Genomic DNA, 20,895 nt, shown 5'->3' with positions numbered 1-20,895 from the left:
GGGGGGGGGGGGGGGGGGGGACTCACCGATGACACCGGCAGATTTGTTCAATGTCCATTAATGAATGTAGTGCCAAAACATAGTTGTACGCTCCCTGCATTCTGCCATGAGTCTTGAAGTCGAGAAAAAAACAGCTGTGTTTAACATTATCCCAACTCTGGCAGCAAAACCAGCCCACTATACAAAAAAGCCCACTCTGATTGGCTGCGAGTCCTGTCTGTAATCAAAGCCTTCCTGGTGATTGGCCCAGGGGGATATCCTCTTACTCTTGCTGTTTCACATCTTTTTCTCATGCGCTCATACATATATCAGCTCAGTTACTGGAGCTTTAAAGTGCCAGATACACGTGTGTTTGATGCTTTTCTGATGATAAAAGTTTCCTCAGTGTGAAAGTTAGTGTCTATATTCCTAACGACTAATTATGAACTATTGCTTTTAATAGTATTACTTAAAAACCACAGCAAATGTGCTTTAGGTAGATAAGTTAGAAAGCTGGCTTTAAAAAAAAAAAAAAAAAAGGAAATTGAATTTTAAAGTGGCACAATGCTCACCAGTGTTTAAACACAATAAGATACTGGAATATTTTAGGGATAATGCCATTAATGTTGTTTTTAGGATACCAAAAATGAATTGCATGGCAGTCCGGCCGGTGTTTCATTAACGCCACTATATAGAGAAATATACATTATGATCTACATGACAGCAGAGGTTATTTTAAATACTATCTGAACTATATTGATAGTTATGTCCACTACATGCTGAGATTTCTTAAACACTCCTCTCTGTCATATAAAGCCCCTTGTAGTTCACATCTAGGACCAGAAGATGGCGCCATAGATCCATGTCACAGACTATAAATAAAGGTGGTCCGTGTTGATGCAGCAGAACACTTGCTGATGGATGTGGTGTTGCATCCTTCATGACACCTGCCCATACCTGCTCACATCTCTTACTAAAAATAATTTAAGATTGTTGTTTAAACATTGATTCAGATTTACTTTGATGTGTTACCACGTTGATCTTTGTTTTCCTTCTTCTCTTTCTCCCATCCACCTCAGTGCAGCTCTCCCTCCCCTCCATCCTCCTCCCTGTCATTGACAGCGTTGGTCTCTAGAGGTAAACCCCGCCTCCAAATAAGGCCCCGCCCCTCCACTGACAGGAAAATTCAGTTAATGTTGCTATAGTAACCATGCCACTTCCTCTCAACCAGGCCAGTACCACTCCCTCTCCGGATCAGGGATGCTGCCTAATGCACAATCTCTCTCACACTCACACACACACACACACACACACACACACACACACACACACACACACACACACACAAACAAACAGTATGATATTAAAAACACAAGAGCCAGGAGTCATTTTCTTTCCAACACTTTCATTATTTTCTCCACATAACTCAAAAACAAAACAGAGTAATTCCCAGAAACATAAAGAAAGAAAGAAAGAAAGAAAGAAAGAAAGAAAGAAAGAAAGAAAGAAAGAGGAGAGTCAAACTATAGAGAGAGAGCTTGGCATGCTGTAGCATGCTGCGGGCTAACAGGGTGGCGCAGGGCATCGTCACCAGGCTGATGGCATACAGCAGAGCTTCTTGAACCTGTTTCTGTCTGGGACCCAAGATGAAATAAAAAATATACTGTTCTGCCTCTCGAGGTGCAGGCACATTATAGACTGAACTCTTGTAATAATGTGGGGAAACACCAGAAATGAACCTACTGCTGAGTTTGAGTTCCGATCCATAGTTTGAGAAACGCTGTAAAACAACAGCGATATACTCCCTGCCCCCCTGTAAGTTGTTACCAATGGCAACAGGCTCAGCCATCCCATCCCATCACGTGAAAGGAGGAAGATGCACACACATGTTCACACACTCCGATGAGCATTCATGTGCACACACGCAAACAAACACAGAGGTTGGTCTGCGAGATGGGTTGGAGAGACACGGAAAAACCCGGTGTTTTCAGTTGACCATGGAAACAGACAAAGTGTTACTGGTACTTCTGACTGTCCTTTAGTCACTGAGGGTCTTGGATCGGTGGAGGAGAAGCTGAGGAATGGAGGCAGTAAATCCTGACATTGATCCTGGCCACTGCTGCCTACTATGCTAAAACAGTCTTCCACCGTTTCACTAAATTTCTCTCAGAAAGTTCGTTCAGTTCTGCATGGAGTATCACTCAGCCCCACATAGAGACTTCATTTGGTTTCTGGCATCTGCTGTTTTCTTCAGCCCTTTTTGCCAAATAGGCCGTTCTCCAGGCACTGCTCCTTTCAAAACCTAACATGTCGCAAGTGCTTCTGAAGCTCTTTTTTGCTTTCAGATTCAATGCACAACTAAGATATTACAGTACATATGCATGCATTGTTTTGTTGTTGTTGTATTTGCGCTACAAAAGCAAGGCAGGTGGCGACTAGTATTTTTTTTCAGACATCTTATGCAAGTATAGTATAAAAGATGTTGCTGTCTTCAGGTTAAGTTTTGAGAGAAGCAGTGGGAGACACTGATTTATCAATATCATTTTGTCTTTTAAGCCATATTTGTGGTGTTATCCACACTTCACTGAAGGCGGTATTTCCTCTAAATACCTCTGCTGGCGGTACAGTAGGCGCAGGCCTCTGCCAAGGACGGTCATCCTTGAACTACCACCAACTCAGAGGAAGCTCCATCCTCTGACTGCTGTGTGTGGAGGAGGGAGAGAGTAGGAGGGAGAGACTGAGAGAGCACAGCTGTCAGCTGATGCTAGTAGGCTAGATGTGGATGAGCAGTGACTGAGTCCTCATGAGATGCTCTTGTAAAGTTCATGAACAGCGTGAAAGGCCACTGAGCTACTTGGAGACCACGCACGCACACATACACCGATGGAAAAGACATCGAAGGTTGTTACAGACGCAAACACACTCACATTCTGCACAAAAACCATTTACACCTATGTACACTGCCGACACACTGTATATACAGTATGCACACAAGCATGCACTCATTTGTTCAGGAGACAGACATCAGAGCGAGGACAGATGAATCAGAGGGATAGGGTAGATGCAAGGAGTGTGTTTTTGTGTGTGTGTGTGTGTGTGTGTGTGTGTGTGTGTGTGTGTGTGTGGGAGCTAGCAACCAAGCATGTATCCAGGCAGCGCACACTTGGCAGTTTAAGCAACACAGACACACACAGACCTCGAACCATCAGTAACAACACCTGGGCAGGCACCTGGGCAGGTGGAGGAACCAAAAGGCAGGAGTTATATAAAGAGGGGTGGAGGGTTACAAAATAAAGAATATATCCATCAACATATTGTACATGAGAGAAAATGTTAATAAATAAATTCAAAGTTACAAATCTGTTGAAAACTATGATTTGAAGATGAAAAAGTCTGTCTCGTCAGTCCTGTCTGCAGACAGTGGAAGCAGACATCTTGCTGTAATGCCAGCTGCATCTCTCATGGCCTGAGAATCAGACCGCTTCACCCCACTTGAGTCCGGTTTCTGGACTATATTATCTCCCTCTGATCCGGTTACCTGGACTGGTTCACCCTTCTTTGGTCCACTTCTTAGGGCTACGCACTTCAGCATCTCTGTCACTACAACAACTGGACCAAGCTTATCCAAGGTTAGCCCCGGGTTAGCCACCGTTAGCCCAAGTGATGGTGGAACCCTCCTTGGTGCTAGTCTTTCTCGAGCCAGTTCAGTCCTCTCACCAGGAACACGAAGGGGCAGCAGGTTTGTCATAATACTCATATGAATTTATAGTTGTTGTAGCATAGATAGGCCGACTCTGAAAGCAGTGCTGTCTTTAAATAAAAAAGTGGATAAATAAAATAGCCACTCCAATGTTGAGCAGAATCACCATGGCAACCAGGATAGAGCTGTAGGCCTGCGTGGGAGAGAGAGAGAGAGAGAGAGAGAAAAGGGGAGCGTGTCAATAATAAGGACACACACACACACACACACACACACACACAGAGAGAAAGCTGTTTTCACACATACATTATATCTAACCTGTACAATACATACAAATGTACACAAGCATTTAAATTCACCCACTTACCTTTCAAACAACAACCAATACATTTCTTATTACGGCAGCTCGTCATCAATACACTAACAAACATGATATACAGCACAAGCAGCGTATTTAAAGAGAAAGCAAAGGGGAACACAAACTTCTAAACCAATGGTTGTGTGTAGGTGGTGAGGTGGGAGTTTTAATGCAATTTAAAGGATAAAACCGCCATTTTTAACATAAAGGTCAACGACTCTCCTATTTTATCACCATATTCCTATGAAATTGTTGGTGATTTTTTATGTCACATTCATTGGACTGTGCATAACTGCATGTGCATCAATCATTGCACTGCTGTCAGGTGGATTCTGGTAACTGTCACTTCAGCTGGAGGAGGCTATTTCACTAGTTCAGAAAATCCCACAGCCCTGGGGTCTATAAAACCTTTTTTAAAATAAACAAATGAACTCAAATGCACGGGTGTCAAGTTAAATATAATTCTGTTATATTTTGAAGATGTAAGGTTTTCACCTGACAGCCACAATATTCTCCTGTATTTTAAGCTAGTGACACTGGAGCCTGTTACCAGCTGATTTCAGCCACAGTGTGGTTGATGTTCAGAGGAAACCTGTCTTTCTGAGGATATGAACAAAATCTCCCTACATTACCAATGAACCATGTGTGGCCACTGCATCTATCAGGGTCTGCATTTATCCCATTTAGGATAAGGAATAAGACACATAACGTGACTGAAGTAACTTATAACAGCAGCTTTCGTGATTAATGCTCAGAGCAGCAACAGCCGATCAGAGAACAGGATTTACCTTACATCTGCCCCAAAGTTCATACTTCAGAATCTCACAATTCACTCATTTTTCTGCAACAACATATCTAATTCTAATTTGTGTCAAACACATGCTTAAAGATATATTGCTTCTATTAACATACTATTTATCGTGACCAATGATATTTTGTGCAATCACTTCCAAAAATGTCTGAGAAGGTGTGTGATCACTCTCAGATCTACTCTTAGCTTCTTCTGAACTTCTGGAGTTGTTTTACCTTCAACACAACGTTTAAGATGTTAGAAATTAAGTTGTTCTTCCTTCACTTAAGTCTAAAATTTCACATTTAGCAGTTTGATAAACACGAGCTCTTTCTGGAAACTCATGACATAATACAAATCTCCACATCTAACACAGTACATGGAAAGTACATGAAAAAATGACCCAGCAGCATGAATGCAGTGCAGTGATGAAGGAGCAATTTGCAGCTAAATACAAATAACACGATCCAGTGTCGATCCCACAGGGAAGCCCACCTCCTCTGACAGAGTAAGGTCAGAGGTCAAGCCCGGCTATAGCACAGCAGCGTGGAGCTGGTGGGGAGTCAGTGTCTTGCTCAATGACACTTCAGCAGATGCTTGCTGACAACCTGGGTCATGTGGGTGAAGGCTAGTCGTTCTGACCACCTGTCCACTCTGGATAAACATGTGAAAGTGAATCTAGTATATTCACTGACATCATTATCAATGCAGCAGCTTTTTTTTTTTTTTCTTTTTTAACCCTTATGTAGAATTTTACTGGATTTAACATAGAGTATATTTTGGTCTCACTAAAGGATTAATCAAAAGAGGAGGTGCAGATGACCTATGTTTTTAATTAAGTCTACCTCTAAAATAATTTTCAAAATAGCTGCAGTGGGAGAGGGAAAATGGGACTCCGAGTAACACTACACACTGATATGAAGCTGCATCGGTGCAACATTGTTGTAAATGAATCTCTCCAGAGTGGCTGCTAACAAGGTTTCTGCTGATCAACCAGGTGATAAGCTTATCCCAGATCTGTGTCATAGTGATTACCAGACCACAGGTGATGAAATCCTCTGATCATCCACCTTTTATACCTCTATTTAGTAAGAATTTTTTTTATATTTTCATGTTGCAACACACTGATATTTCTACCCTTTCTGAGGTTTTCACACTGAATTTCTACCTCACACAAGTGGTTGGTTCATTACTGAGTAATTATAATAATAGTTTGACATTTTGGAAAATGCTCTTATTTTCCTTCTTGCCCAGAGTTAGAAGATTGATGTTTCGCTGTTCAATGTTTTATTGTAATCATTAAAGGAGCTAATTGTAAGTTTTGCTATCGCCACATAGTCAGCATTAGCATTAACAGCTGTTTCCTTGCCAATGTTGAAGAAATGATGCAAGTTCAGCATCAAACTTGATTCCCTTTACTCGCTGGCTCCAGTGATGCAAAGCAACGCTTTTGTTTTGCTTCTATTTCAATCACTTCTCTTCTACCTACTTTAGTTAGCATGCTAACCAGCTAGCCCTGGCCTGGTTGGCCTGTCTCATCCTGCCCTGAAGATGTAGCGCTGCTCAGAGGGTGTATTATAACCTCTTGCCTTGCAAACGCCACAATGCTTTAAGCCTTTGGCAAGACTGGTAAGAAAACAGCTGCCTTAGAGGTGTTATATGGGGGATTTTCTTACCTCTGGACAGAGCTGGGCTAGCTCTTTCCCTCTGCTACCACTCTTCATGCTAAGCTAAGCTAAGCTAAGTTAAGTTAAGCAACTGCTGGCTGTAGTGGATGGTGTTCTGATATTACTTAAATCTCTTTAGGGGAAATAAACTGAGGTGTGGCAGTTTATGCTGATGCATTTTAAACACATCTATCGTTGCATTTTATAAATCTGAAATGTATTTATATATACGCGTTTCACAGTAATGCATTTTTATACTGATCTATTTCACTTTTTAGTGCAGCACTCTGACAGCCATATATGCTACAATCATTTCTTCAATCCTCAGGTATGACTTGACAGACTTGCCACTAAAAATGCTGAAGTCACTACTACTACTAGTTTTTGATAACAGTTATTTACCTCTTCTACAGCAGAGCTGGTTTATTCTTAATCCTCCTGGTGTGTAAATCCTGCAAATGCACAGAGCATCGTGCAGTACCCCTCAGGGATAGCAAAGGTCAGGTTAAGTATGATCACAGTACAAAATGTGTGAGCCCTCCCCCCTTTGGTTTCCTTTTCACTTTGCCTGAATCTACTGTGAACCATTTTGCTGTCATTAACTTAATCTCTGCACCAGCTCGCTTGACCCCACCAAACACCTTTTATAACAGAATGCACATTATCCTGAGGGTGAAGTGCTGGCAGAGAACAAATCATTTTTCTGCCTACTGACATCTTCCCCTGGGCACAGACAACTTACACTGTGAAGCATCCTTTAAAGAGAAGTAACACATATTCTTATTCTAACATTTATTAAATAAAATCATCATGAAGTTAGTTTTAAAAGCTACAGTTTACCTTAATCAATATGTTTTATATTAATAATGAATCAAATGACTGGGTGATATGAAAAGGATTAGTCGCTATGACAAACCCACAGAAAATTACCTCCCAGCTCTGCAGCTATTTTAGCTAGCTTTGTTTTATGGACACCTTTATCGCCCTTACTACTTCCAGCTGCACCAGGCAGATGTTTTCAGCAAACAAGCTCTGGTAAACAAATTGTGCTCCACCTGCACAGCATCACATGGCAGATCTGGATATTAGAGACCAAAGCAGAGCTAAAGGGATAGTGAATAATGGACTTACATACATGTGGCCAGGTCCAAAATAATGCTAATGTTGTGTTATGTCTGTTGAATTGTTGGCATGTTAGCTAACCATCTGCCTTACACACATACAGAGATCGTGCCGTACTGGTAAACTAGATAAGTGTATTCATCATATTTTTATGACACAAACTTTTCTACAGTAAATTACGAATAATTAAAGCAGAGGATTAGATAAGAGATGTTGTACAGTGACTTAAAATCCTTGGTATAAAAACATCAAGCCCCAGTCGAGTAACCTTGGAGTCCTTTCTGATCCTCATCTGAATTTTGAAGCTCACATATAAAATATCACCAACACTGCCTCTTTTATCATCTTAGGAAATACTGCAAAGATACAGCCATATCTCTCCCACGCAGATACCGAGAGACCCACGCATGCTTTTATCACTATCGGGTTTGACTACTGTGCTATAATGCTTTCTTTTGTGGCCTACCCATGAAAGCTTTAGATAAACTGCAGAGCGGCCATAACGCAGAAGCATGTGTGCTGACCAGTATGAGAGGACCACATACACACACACACACACACACACACAACACGCACATACACACACACCTGTTTTAAAATCTCTCTGGTAACAGATTCCTCTTTGTACATTTTAAGATTCTGCTGTTAAAAGGGGAGTTTTTCTTTGACACTTTCACCAAGTGCTCGCTCATGGAGGGATGTTGGGTCTCTGTAAACATTATTATAAAGAGTACGGTCTAGACCTGCTCTATATGAAAAGTGAGATAACTGTTCCATGATCTACCACTAAGACTGATGGAGACGCAGGTCTTCGTGTGTATCATCACATAGTCACAGGTTTATCTGCTCATCAGTTCTTCATATTCAAATGATATTTTTAATTTCTTTACTTTCTTGATCGTGTTGTCATCGTGCTGAGATTTGTTATTGCGGGCCATGAAAGGTTCGGTCGCCTCGGGACACATCTTCCTATAAATATGAGCCTTTGGGATGCACAGAGGTTCGTTTCTGTGTTCCATGATGACGACTAGCTGATGTCTTTGAGTGGACACAGAGGTGCAGTTCTATTTTGGAACAGAGTTTTCATGCTACACTGGGTACAATAAAAGAGTAATCCTTCTGTTGTTTCTGCATAATGAGCAATCTTACACGAAAGACACAATATGAATAAAGCTCAACTGATGGATAGATTTAGAGGACCAGTGTTTGTGTGTGTGTGTGTGTGTGTGTGTGTGGCTGTGCACATGTGTCAGAGCAGCCCCAGTGTTCCCACGGGTTTCGCAGCGCACGCCGTGTGTATATTTATCTGAGTGTGATAGTATCTGTGTATGCTGTGAACCTGTCCTACACAAATCTCACTTTCTTCTCTGCGGCTGCAAACACACACACACACACACACACACACACACACACACACACACACACACACACACACACACACACACAAGCACCCCACCTCCACTCACCCCCACCCCCCTGTCACTGACACACACCCACCGATTGGCCGCTGTTGAAGCAAGGCATAAGCTGTTCCCTAGCAACAGAGCGCTGGCTAACCAATAGGGGGCCTTCTGTGAGGAAGGGGCTAGTTTGCCAATCTGCTGTTACTAAGGTGCAGAGAGGACCGCTGAGGTTCTCTCCCCGCCTGTATGTCTGTGTGTGTGTCTGTGTGTGTGTGTGTGTGTGTGTGTGTGTGTGTGTGTGTGTATGTGTGTGTATGTGTGTGTTTGTGTGTTTGTGTATGTTTAAGGCTTCATGTTTTCATGTAGCTGCCAAATACCTTAACTCAGACTCATCGCACAGTTTCAGACAAATTTGTATGAAAGTGAGCAAGTTGTGAGGAGTGTGAAACTGCATGTAACAGTTTACACATATATAGTGTGTGTGTGTGTGAGAGAGAGAGAGAGAGAGAGAGAGAGAGCGCTTGTATTCAGTGTATGTCTGTAGCGTACGATGTGTGGTTTTCACTCGCTGCTGATTTTCCTGTTGGTTTCATTAGCTAATGCCGCTGCCGTATTATCATCCAGGATTAGTGTGGTTGGGGCCATCCACCAGCGTGAGTCAAGACGTAGCCAAAAAATTATATTATAACAGCGTAATCCCCTCTGCTTGCTCATAGGACGAAAAAAAATCTTTCTTTATTTCACAAGGTTAAACCTTGTGCCTCTCCCCCAGGATTATCTTAATATGTGGGATAACATTGTGTTATGTCACTGGGGATGGGATGTATCCTCATGACAGTGGGCAACAAATCCTTTTAGTCAAATCAATGTGTGGCAGTGACATGACAGATATGACAAATGTACTGTACACTGCTGTCCAGTGAGACATTAAGGCCAAACAAAGCCAGAGGTCTGAACAACTAAAACTTAAAGCTGCTATCATCGATATTTGCATATTTTTAACGGCGGATAAAATGGCACGTAATGAGAAGTATGATGCTCGTAGTGGGGAACCAAGAGAATTATCAACTGACTCTGCAGTTCTTCTCAGTTCTACAGAGTTTTATGGCGATTTCAACTTATTGCTGCAGTTTAATGGAACTGAAACTTCAATGTTTCGGTTCACTCTCATCAGGGTTTCCAGCTGGCAGCTGTTTTCAACAACAACAAAAAAAAGAAATAAACGCTGATAAACCCACTACCCACTACCTGCCCAGCACCACCTGGCAGCTAGGTGGTGAACATAATGGAGAATTTAACCGTGGAAGAGCCAGATATTTCCCTTTCCCAAAACAGAGCACAAAGTAGAGAGAATATTGGACTTAGATTCATCATGTTGCCAGAAACACAACTACAAATGAATGCTAATTTTTCTACATCTAATTTTTTGGTTTAGGGTTGTCTTTCTTGGTTTCCAGTGAAGGAAAATTTAATTAGCACACAATTGCATTTTCTGCAGTAGCGTACTTCTAACTTTGTGGCAACATTTCTTTTCCTGCTTCAACATGACAATGACCCCCGTCCTTAAAGAAATGGTTTTCATAGTTTGGTGTGGAAGAACTTGACTGGCCTGCACAAAGCCCTGAACTCGACCCCATCAAGCCGATCTTACGAACGCTGTCGTGGCTGAATGGGAACAAATCCCCGCAGCCAGGTTCTAAAATCTGGCGAAAAGCCTTCCCAGAAAAGTGGAGGCTGTTGCAGCAGCAGATTATTGCTCGCGGTTTTCAGAATAACATGGTCATCAGTCCTAAATGGGTCAATCATAAATGGTGCAATGTTCCAGTGCCTACATGCTTTAGGCCATATCTTGTAGCGTGATCAGTAAAATGTTCACTTTTTACTGACTATTCCCAATAATATGCCAAACTTGTAGACAACATTTACATCCAGCATATACAGAGCAACATGATCATTCATTCAGAGGTGTGTTTATGTGCACCTGTCCAATGTATGTCCAATATTAACTCTCCTTGTAGCTCTGTTTTTGATCTTCACCAACTTCACTTGAGGGAAATCTCTGACTCTGCAGCTGCTAAATGCTCGTCTACATTCACCAGCTGCAGTTGAAAATATGTGATTAATTTTTTGGGTTATATTTTGGTGGCTGTGATAAACTTAAAAGAAATAAAAACAACTTCACTGTGGAAGAACTTTTGATCCTCAGGAAATTGCCTCCTGACCCTCTCCACAGGGAGGTCAGAGGTGAGACTCAGCTATAGATGCACCGCCTGTGTCTGTCTGCACCGACGGACACCTCGGCAGAGTGGAAGCTGTTTGTTTGGCCCTCTGCTCGTGCCGTGCCGAAGCGCTACCCATAACAGTACACCCAAAAAAACTATTTAATCCTCTAATCCTCTAGGCTGTGGTTTTAAACCAGGAAATTTTCATAGGGTTGAGAGTTTTGTTGTTGTATTTTGTGACAACAGGAACATAATTGTAGCAGCGTTACACATCACATTAACACAGATTAAAAGCTACAAAAGTCAACTTTGCACCAATTGAATGTTTGTAGGAATAGAAATGTTAGACTGTTTATTTACAGAGGGTGGGGACATTCAGTCCCAGTCATCACCAGTTTTATGAAACACAAATGTTGCTTTGTGCAGCTTTAAACTTGCCTCTCAGACTGGGTTAAGTGTGTGTTTGTGTGGTGTTAGTCAGCGCAGTGTGAGTCTTACCGAGTTGCCTTTGCTCTGCGTGAGGCTGTGGTCCTGCTGCTCCGGTGTGATGGGTGAGGACTTCAGAGGGGGGGAGAGGGTGAGGTCCCGGCGCAGAGGCCGTGAATCCATCTTCTCCCCCGGTCTGTCCAGCTTGTGCACTGAGTCTTTACCCCCCTCTTTCCCCTCTCTTCCTTCCCTCCCTTCCCTCCCATCACGGTTCTTGTGTCTCTGTCGCTGCACAGCGTGTGAGCGCCCCTCTCCTTGAGCGTGACTGTGCCCGTGCCTCTCCTCCCCGTGCCCATGGGGCTTATGGGTAGTGGAGTCTCTGGGCTGTAAAGGCTTCATCTCCATCTCGTAGTTGCTAATTTTCTCCTCGTCCTGCTCCAGCAGCCGACCTCCCCTGCCGTGCACACCCCTGTGCCCGGACGTCCAGGAGGCAGATGAGGACGACTCCGTCCACCTGTCCCCTCTGGCCTGTCTGTGATTGGATGAGCCGTGCTCCCGTGATTTGTGATTGGAGGAGCTGTGTTTGTGTCCGTTGGTCCGACTCGCTCCTCGTCCACTGACCCCACCTCCTCCTTTCGACAACATCCCTCTCCTCTTGTCCTCGCTCCAGCTATTGGCTCGTGGGTACTCCCCCTTTCCTCCTCCTCCACTGCCTTCCCCTCCTCCGCTACCTCCCTCCATCAACACCTGGATCTCTGTCTTCCCACCTCCCCCACCTTTCTCACTCCGTTCCCCTCCGTCCTTACCCCTGTCTCCGTGGTCCACAGCAGTCTGCCGGTGGAAGCGGGCACTCTTGCTGCGCTGGGTCGGCCGGGCAGGGGGAGGCGGGGTGTGAGGAGGCGAGGACGAAGGGGGGCTGAGGTCAGGGGTGGCAGCATCGTTAGAGGGGTCGTCAGAGGCCACACTCTTCACGTAAAGATCAGGACTGTCGGCTGTGCCAGCGCTACTCGACAACCCCTCACCCTCCACCTCGCTGGACACCTGACGTTTGGGACGCTGCACCTCCATACCTGCAAAAGACAGGACATCAGAAAGACAGTGGACATTTAGGGAAGAGGTGAAGCTGCACAGTCATCACAGCTTACTACTTAAAACTTGTTTAAAAGTCACAACAACACAATGAGTATCAGTACAGGCACGAACTTGAGATTTACATACATGTAATCTCAGTGGACTGTGGGTGGGGAGGAAGGTTAACTCTATTAAATGCATTTTTTTTTTTACATTTTCTTTAAATTAAAATGAACTTCTATTTAACTTGTACAAGGACAAACAAATAATAAATTAAAAAAAAGTTGCAGGCATTGTAATGGGACATGTGAGTGTGATGCTGACTCGGGGAGAGAGAACACAACCTGCAGGTGTGACTCCACTCACAGGCACTTCCTCGTCTTCTGTGATGCTGGGAAATAAACTGATTTGCATACATATGATTTTTGTTTTATTTTAAGATTATTTGTCGGGAATTTTGCCCTCGTTCGACAGGAGAGACTGTTAGGATATTGATATGTGCCTCCACCAGAAGTCCTCATGCAAATAATTTCAGTAGAAAGGGACTGTGCAAAAAATACTATGGTTGGGAGAGAAGTTAAAACTAACTTATATTTAATTTTATAAGAAAACAAGACAAAAGCAGGACCCCTTACAATATTAATATTTTCATTAGAACCTACATTTAATTAAAAAAACAAACAACAACAAAAAAAAAACACAATCTCTCACAGTCTCTTGGTTTTTATCTGCGATCAGATGCAACAGAAACTCGAGGGTAGAAGACGATGCCCGGGTTATCAACACAAATACAAAATGTCAGCACTGATGCTTGTTGACATAGATGTCCTCACAATAACACGGACTAACAGACAGCTGAGAGCGGAAGAGATGGCAAAAGAACAATCACTGTCAACTCAGGTATGTTTGTGTGTGGGAGCGTACAGTACGTGTCATGAGGTCGGTGTATGCGAGTGTGTGTCAGGGTGCATGTTCCTGTGGGTTGGCTACCTGCGGTGCTGTATAGGTGTGAGTGACAAAGGCAGAAACTCAAAGCTGGAGGGTGGTTGGCACTGACCTTTATCACCGACCCACACAAACATGTACACACACAGACACACATACACGTTATGTGTTTTGTTTGTTCACGCATGTGTACACACACGTGTTGTTGTGTGTCTGTCTGCTTGGTAGATTATGGGCATGTGCTTCATATGGGTGTATACGTGTGTGTGTGCTCACCGTTTCCTGGGTGCTGGAAGGAAGGGGAGAACTGCTTGGCGGTGACCCGGGCCATACGACTCTCCTCCTGGGCTTTCTGAGCTGCTCCCACCGCTGCCTCTGATTTACCCTGTGCATGGGCCGTCCTGACACACCGACGACAGGGAACAGAGCAGAACCAGTACGATAAATACAGCAAACTTTAACTTTTAACACTCAACAATGAGAGAAGAACAGAAACAGAATCATTGGCTGTTCTGTCCAAAACTAATTCCTTTAAGAACAACGGACATTTGGTTGGAAGGAAGGAGGTAAAGAAGAGAATAGAAAACCATTGTCCGAAAATACTGTAGATGAAAGAAAAAACAGGAACTGACCTTTGGGACAATAAAACTGCTCATAGTAAATGCACCACAATGATAAAGAGGTATTTGGGGTTGAACCCTGGTTTATTCAATATGCACCGGACCCTCAGAACACAACCAGTTCACCTCCATACTCCTGTGTTTGTTGCCCAAAGGGTGGGATACTTTCCAACGCCAACCCATTCCAGAGTTCAAGTCGAGCTAACTCTATGCAAATTAGAGAAACACATCTGTTGCTAGATTTACCGACTTTTCAGACCCCTTCAGAAACTTTTTTCACTTTCTCTCTAGCAAATGTTTGGACAAACCTCGGCTACTTTCTACACAAGAGAGTCACCAGTGTTGCCCCGCAGGTACCTCCCCTACATATAGCTGAAATCACAGCACAGCTGTTGCCTTTATCTTGTTTGTGTGTTTGGTGATTTTGATTGACGACATCACGATCATAAAATTAGGATTTTATCGGTGCAGAGCAGCAGATTGGAAAGTCACTATTAGACAACAGAAACTGAGCTGTATATTAAATTACTGTTTATGTGAGCACAGTGAGTAGGAGAGAAGCATTTACTAGGTTTTGACCCTGTCGTGACCTAGCAGGCCAGCTACGTAGAAAGATGACACTCTTAATCTCACCAACTAAGATCTGTTTCTCAAACCGGCACAAACAGCCATCAGTTAGCATCTCACAATGACTGAATTACTGAATCAATCTGAGATGTGATCACTGATTTAGTATCTATTTCTCATTCTCCTCAGTGGATAAATATTGACACACTCAGGACCTTTTCCTCTGTGATTAAAGAACTTAAATAATACATCTACAAACGATCACATCGTGGCTGGGCCCATATGAGGCATTTGTTTTCGGGCTATTGTTATTGAAAGAATATGCGGCTTCATTCATATTTGAGTTATCTCTTCTAATTCTTACGGCTGACCGATCTCATTATAAAAGACACCTGAGTCAGGGTTAGAAACACACACACACACACACACAGCATGTGGGCATCTACATATTACATGATGCCTCACACAGTCGCAGGAGAGAGGACAATTACCACAGCACTGCCGTGTGATGAGGAGGCAGTATGTATTCATCTGTTTACAGGCGCTGTCATCTTTTGCTTGGAAATGAGTTTACCATCAAAAAATAATTCATCTCTCTCTCTCTCTCTCTCTGCCTCAAGGGGTTTTCACATCTCCTCCATCTCTCTAACTGCTCCTTTACAGCCCCCTTTTCATATTTCTCTCATTCTTTCTTTTATTTCTGCCCATTTTCCTTTCTGCCTCTCCCTAATTGCTCCTTTCTTCTTCATCTCAATCCCCCCCCTTTTCATCTGCCTCTCGTCCCACCCTCTCTTTCTTTCTCTCTCGCTATATCAAGTAGATCTTTTCTCTCAATTACAACCTTCTCCTCACCTCCGTCTCTCTCTTTCAATTCGTCTGTCTTTCTCTGTCTTTCCAGAGGGCTCTCGAGTCGCGTACAATAGCCTCTCCGGCCCTCCCTCCCCCTCTTCCTCTCTCCCTCTCGCTGGACAGTAACAGTCTTGATGCAGTGTTGCATGTCGATGGCTATTGATTATTTTCCTCTCTGCCTCTCTGTTTCTCTTTACCCCTCTCTGCACTCTCTGCCAACACTGCTATGCCAGGCCCACAGTATACTCAACGCCACCATGTGTGTGCGTGCACGCCTGTTGGTTGTGGGGGAGGTGAGGTGTAAGGAAGGAGAAGAAGAACTACCTTACTGTTTCACATGACACAATCACATGTAGATTTTGTTTTTTTTTGTTTGTTTTTTAGTAGAAATGCAACATTTACAAGGTTTAGGAATAAGATTCGTCAGGAATAAACTGCTTCCTGTGCTAATCTGGCACAACCTGCTCTCACCTTGGTACTCAACACAACACGAAAGACTCCTTTAATCTCTCTCTCTCTCTCTCCTTCCCTCCACAACTTCCGAACCCACTCCCGTCTTCCCCAGGAACAACCTGTTTCTGGATGAATCAACTGCCTGGAGAGAAAAGAGCTGCCTGTTCAAAGGGGGGCTCGATTATACAACACAACATCCTGTCCAAAAGAAAAAAGAGAAAGAGTTTGCAGAGGGAGGGCAAGAAGAGAGAAAAAAAGAAAGAGAGATGGAGTGAGGTGATGAGGAGGGAGGGAGGGAGAAAGGAGAGTGTGTGACAAAAGGAGAGGTACCGAGGGTGAGCATGTAATGCAGAGAGGCACCGTGAGACACTGAAAAGGAAGAAAGAAGACGGAGTTAAAAGGTGTTACATATGCAACATTAATGAATCATTACCAGATTAATTGTGAGACAGCGTAATTACAGCGGTGCCTCAAAGACTGACAACCTCTACATTAAAGCTAAAGGAGCGGAGGGAGGGACAAGCAGCAATATCTTCTTTATGACAGGAAGGCGCTTGATAATAGCACTGACAGAGCTGCCTGTTGTTACTGCTATAGTTTCATATTGGCCTGGGATTTAATTAAGTATCAACATATATCTACTTTCAATGTGTATCATGTTGATATGACAACATTATCATCATATAAACTAATTATAAAACTGTAATTAAAAAGCAGCAAAATTTGTTGATTTTTTTTTACGTTTGAAAAGTTTTATTATAAGTGATTCTGCATTTATTTGCCATATTATATTATTAAAAGTGGTTAAAGTGGTAAAATAGTCAATTAGTGATGAAGTAATTAATTGATTTGCAATTTTGATTACTGTGTAGTCATTTAAATCCTCCATCAAGGCACAAATTCAAGAGCTTACAGCTTTGCTAGTGGTTCTGAGGCTTAGCATGGTGCTAATATCAGCGTGCTAACGTGCTCGTAGTGACAAAGCTAGCATGATTTTGTTTAGCATGTATAATTTTAAACATGTTCACAGTCTGAGGTTAATCTGTTGGCATGCTAATATTTGATAATTAGCACTAAACACAAAGTACAGTTGAGGCTGACGGGGATGTTATTAGTTTTGCAGGTATTTTGTCATTAAATAAAGTATTGGACAAATTGAACTTTTGACCTAATGATTAGAGGAATCACCAAAAGTCTATAATAATAATAATAAACAACGGGTCTTCAATTTTACAAAGAAGTAAACAAAAGCTGGTTTCTCATTTCTAGCTGATGACTGGGAAATATTGGCAGCTAAAATGATGAGCACAGTACACTATCATAAATAAAAACTGTGATTAATTGAACCCAGTTTTGATGCTTACTATAGGAAAACATTATTGGAAAAGCAACAAAGAGGTTACAATTTTGCTTTTAAGGCACAAAATGTTCCACTTTTACAAGAAAAAAGGTTTTGAGATTGAGGACTGACACGTGATTTTGCAAAGCTTACACTTATCTTGAGAAGCGCTAAACTCTGATAGCTCCTTAACTCTGGTAGCATCTGGTCTTCCACACGGATGTTCAACTCCTGAAAAGGGGATTTTTCTAAAGTAATCCTTAGCTAACAATGTCTCTTTGGCTTTGAAAGTTATGCTAGGTTACTAGTGTAGGTTGTAAGCTAGCTGCCAGACATGCTAACGTTTAAGGCTTACTTTACAGCAGGTGAATACACTGTTTCTGATTTGGCAAAGCTACAAACCAATTACAGAATTCTCCAAACTCTTTACATACAGTGCATGACACATCGCACATCGCATCAACATGTGGAGAAATCCACAAAAAAGTTTGAAAGGTCTGCCGTGCCTAGTCACCTTAGCTGGGTTATGATCGGACAGTTACTGTCCGGGGAAGGTGTTATGCAAAAGGTCAATTAAACTTAGGTATCACAATCACTCTGACAGATGTATGTTGGTGATTAAAATGCTACATGTAGCACCTTTAAGAGGAAATGAGCAGGGATGCAATGGCCAAAAGGACGAGGGAGATAACAGACCGCGAAGACGAGGAGAACCAAAACAAACACAAGATGAAAGAGATAGACAGAGGAAGACAACGTAGCACAACGAGGTGAGGGGAGGAGAGAGACAGGGAGATGAAAGTCTAATCCAGGACTCCTGCACTAAGCTCTTCCATCATGTCACTCTGAACCAGCTGATGATGATGAGGATGATTCATACCTGAATATCTAACAGAGCTTTCCGGTTTGCATCACAGCTAATAGTGTCTGCGTGTCTGCGCGCGCGTGTGTGTGTGTGTGTGTGTGTGTTGGGCTCTAGGCTCCCTGATGAAACGAGGTCACAGGATTGCAGTGAATGGCTCCATCCACAACGCACAGTGAGTCGTGTATTGTCTGGTACTTACTGCAGGTAGCCTGATGCCACATCAGTTACCTCAGCACCTGTGCCAACGGTACAGTGATCATCAGCTGACCTCACACATGGTATCATACACGTACATACAAATCCACGATTTACTGCAACATCAGGCAGGTGGACAGCTGACACACTAACATTTCTACCAGCTCCAGGGTTCTGCCCTGGAGTTGACCTTTGACCTCAGCCTCCTCGTGGCACGGACCACGCACATCATCCCCAAGAAGCTGGATGACTGTTCAGACTGTTTTTAGGAACACACACACTGCAGGAAGTTAAAGAAAGAGCCGCATCATCCTTGAACCACTTTGCCACGGGGCTTTCATTTAGCTCCAAGAAAGAATATCTGCAGCAATTATCCTGTGACTGTGTTTCACCTCTCAGGGCTTCTCCTGGTGTTCCACAAGGAAATACCCTGCTGCTCTGTTCTGGGACACACAGAGAGAAAGAGGGAGGGAGGCTGTCCTGTCCTGGGCTGTGCTGTACTGCTGCCTAAATCTGGGTTAGACATCTCTGTGCATGTGCATGTGTGTGTGTGTGTCTGTGTGTGTGTGTGTGTGTGTGGAAGAGCTGGTTTACAGGCCAGGCTTTAACTGTATGTACAGTTAGGTAAGGCTGCAGTGTGAAAGTTGGATTTCTGCTATTATCCAAAAAAAACCCCCTGCAGACTACATCACCTATCTGGATTACCTTGGCAAATATTCAGAGCATCACAGCTTTGCTACTCGTCTAATTAGTAAAATCGGCATGTTACCTCCTGCTCCTGCTGACAGTGTGGTGAGCACTTAAAGCTGCTTCTGTTTCAAAGAGCTGACCCCACACACCGAAAAACATGCTATTGTTTTTAAATCTAGTACAAAGTTTGAGCTTCGACTATTTCTAAATGTAGTTGTCAGCTGTTTCTAGGGAGATAATGGCAATGATCATGTATTATCTAACGCATAACAGAGAAGTCAAAGAGTGTAACAGGTGAAGCACAGAGCGTCTACATGCGGCAAACTAAAGTCTTTCTGAGCAGCTTGGAGTATACAGATGTTTTATTGTTCTTTATCTAAGTACTTAAACTTATTTAATTATTTGCTGGTTTTCAACAGCTGATTTCAAGGTGTTGTTTAGCTCAGCTCTGAGATTACTGGTAAAACACAAAGATCCCTTGCACAGCGCAATCACTGACCCTACACGAGCCATCAGCTAAGACGTATGTGTTTTAGATCACCTCTATTTAAAACAAATAAAAGAGAGTTTGGTTTTATTCCAGAAACCATTAGATTTATGAACTGCCACAGTACAAGAAGTGGTCAGTTCATATTGTATATAGACTGATAAATACATTTGCACACCTTGTTAGGTTTAGGATCGTGGTTTGGGTCGACATACAGCAAGTTCTTTCTCAAGGTTATAGGACCTTTGCTGTCATGGAAAAACAATAAAGTCAGTTTAGTGGATAAAAGAAAAAACACTGACTTAGTTTCACACAGAGGAATGTTTCCTAAGTGAAAGTCCTACGTTCCATCCATCCACGTTAATCTCCTCTGAACTTTGGCTGTATTTCAATGACTATCTCACACTTGTTCCGTTAGTCTGACGACAGAAACAGAAGAACATGTGAATGAGAACAGCTTTATTAAAATACTGTATATGTGAGCACAGAGAGTCGGAGAGAAGCAAACGGATAAACAGCTGATAGATGGAAATATGACGTGACGACATCATGAATATACTAATTAACGTGTTACGTCATCTAGCGTCTTTTCCAGCAGGCTTTAGCCACTTTCCATTGAAAGTGGTTGTTAACAGCGGTTCCCGCTGCAGTTTTAAACTACGTCCTCAGTTTCACACATTGCACACACAGTATACCAGATTACCACCTGGTCTTGTTTTTTCTCTCTGCTACTCTGCCTGAACTCATGAAAAAAGTTCATCCAAGTACTTTTTGTGTTGAGATCTGGGTTTATCTGCTTTAAGCATGCATAAAGTGGCACCCTACTTTAAACAAGGACACTCTGTCCCTCCCCAAAAATAATTCAAGGCCCCCCTTGTGCATGAGCTCCTGCCCTCCAAATATCTGAGCATGAATCTCCTCAGCGTAGATTGGCTTAGGTTTTACAGTCTTTACACCTGCAAGGGTCTTCACTGTTTTTGAGGCCTTAACCCTGCGAAATCCACCTGTGGGTTCGAGGAAAACTCCATCTGCATAAATTGAATCCAATAGTTTTCTGCTATTTGACGTAACGCTGCAGCCACAATAAAACAGGAAGTAACACATTGTCACAAAATGAGACGGAGGGAAAGGAAACTTCTAGATTAAG

General features: G+C 42.8%; 1 protein-coding gene across 1 annotated transcript in view; it reads right to left on the bottom strand.

The window, feature by feature from the left end:
- Positions 1–1,364: 1,364 nt before the first annotated feature.
- jph3b (junctophilin 3b) overlaps positions 1,365–20,895 on the bottom strand; it is a 40,420-nt gene continuing 20,889 nt past the window's right edge. The window contains exons 4-6 of the mRNA XM_023411395.2: positions 13,960–14,084; positions 11,740–12,737; positions 1,365–3,872 (exon numbers count right to left, since the gene is read on the bottom strand). Coding sequence (XP_023267163.1) covers positions 3,792–3,872; positions 11,740–12,737; positions 13,960–14,084 — 1,204 coding nt within the window. The 3' untranslated portion in view covers positions 1,365–3,791. The remainder of the gene's footprint in view (positions 3,873–11,739; positions 12,738–13,959; positions 14,085–20,895) is intronic.

This window comes from Seriola lalandi, unplaced genomic scaffold (assembly GCF_002814215.2).
Source record: "Seriola lalandi dorsalis isolate HSWRI2012SDOR001 ecotype SW California unplaced genomic scaffold, Sedor1 jcf7180002054465, whole genome shotgun sequence".
Lineage (NCBI taxonomy): Eukaryota > Metazoa > Chordata > Actinopteri > Carangiformes > Carangidae > Seriola > Seriola lalandi.
Note: the sequence above shows the minus strand (reverse complement) of the source record. Positions and strands in the feature narration are given on the sequence as shown.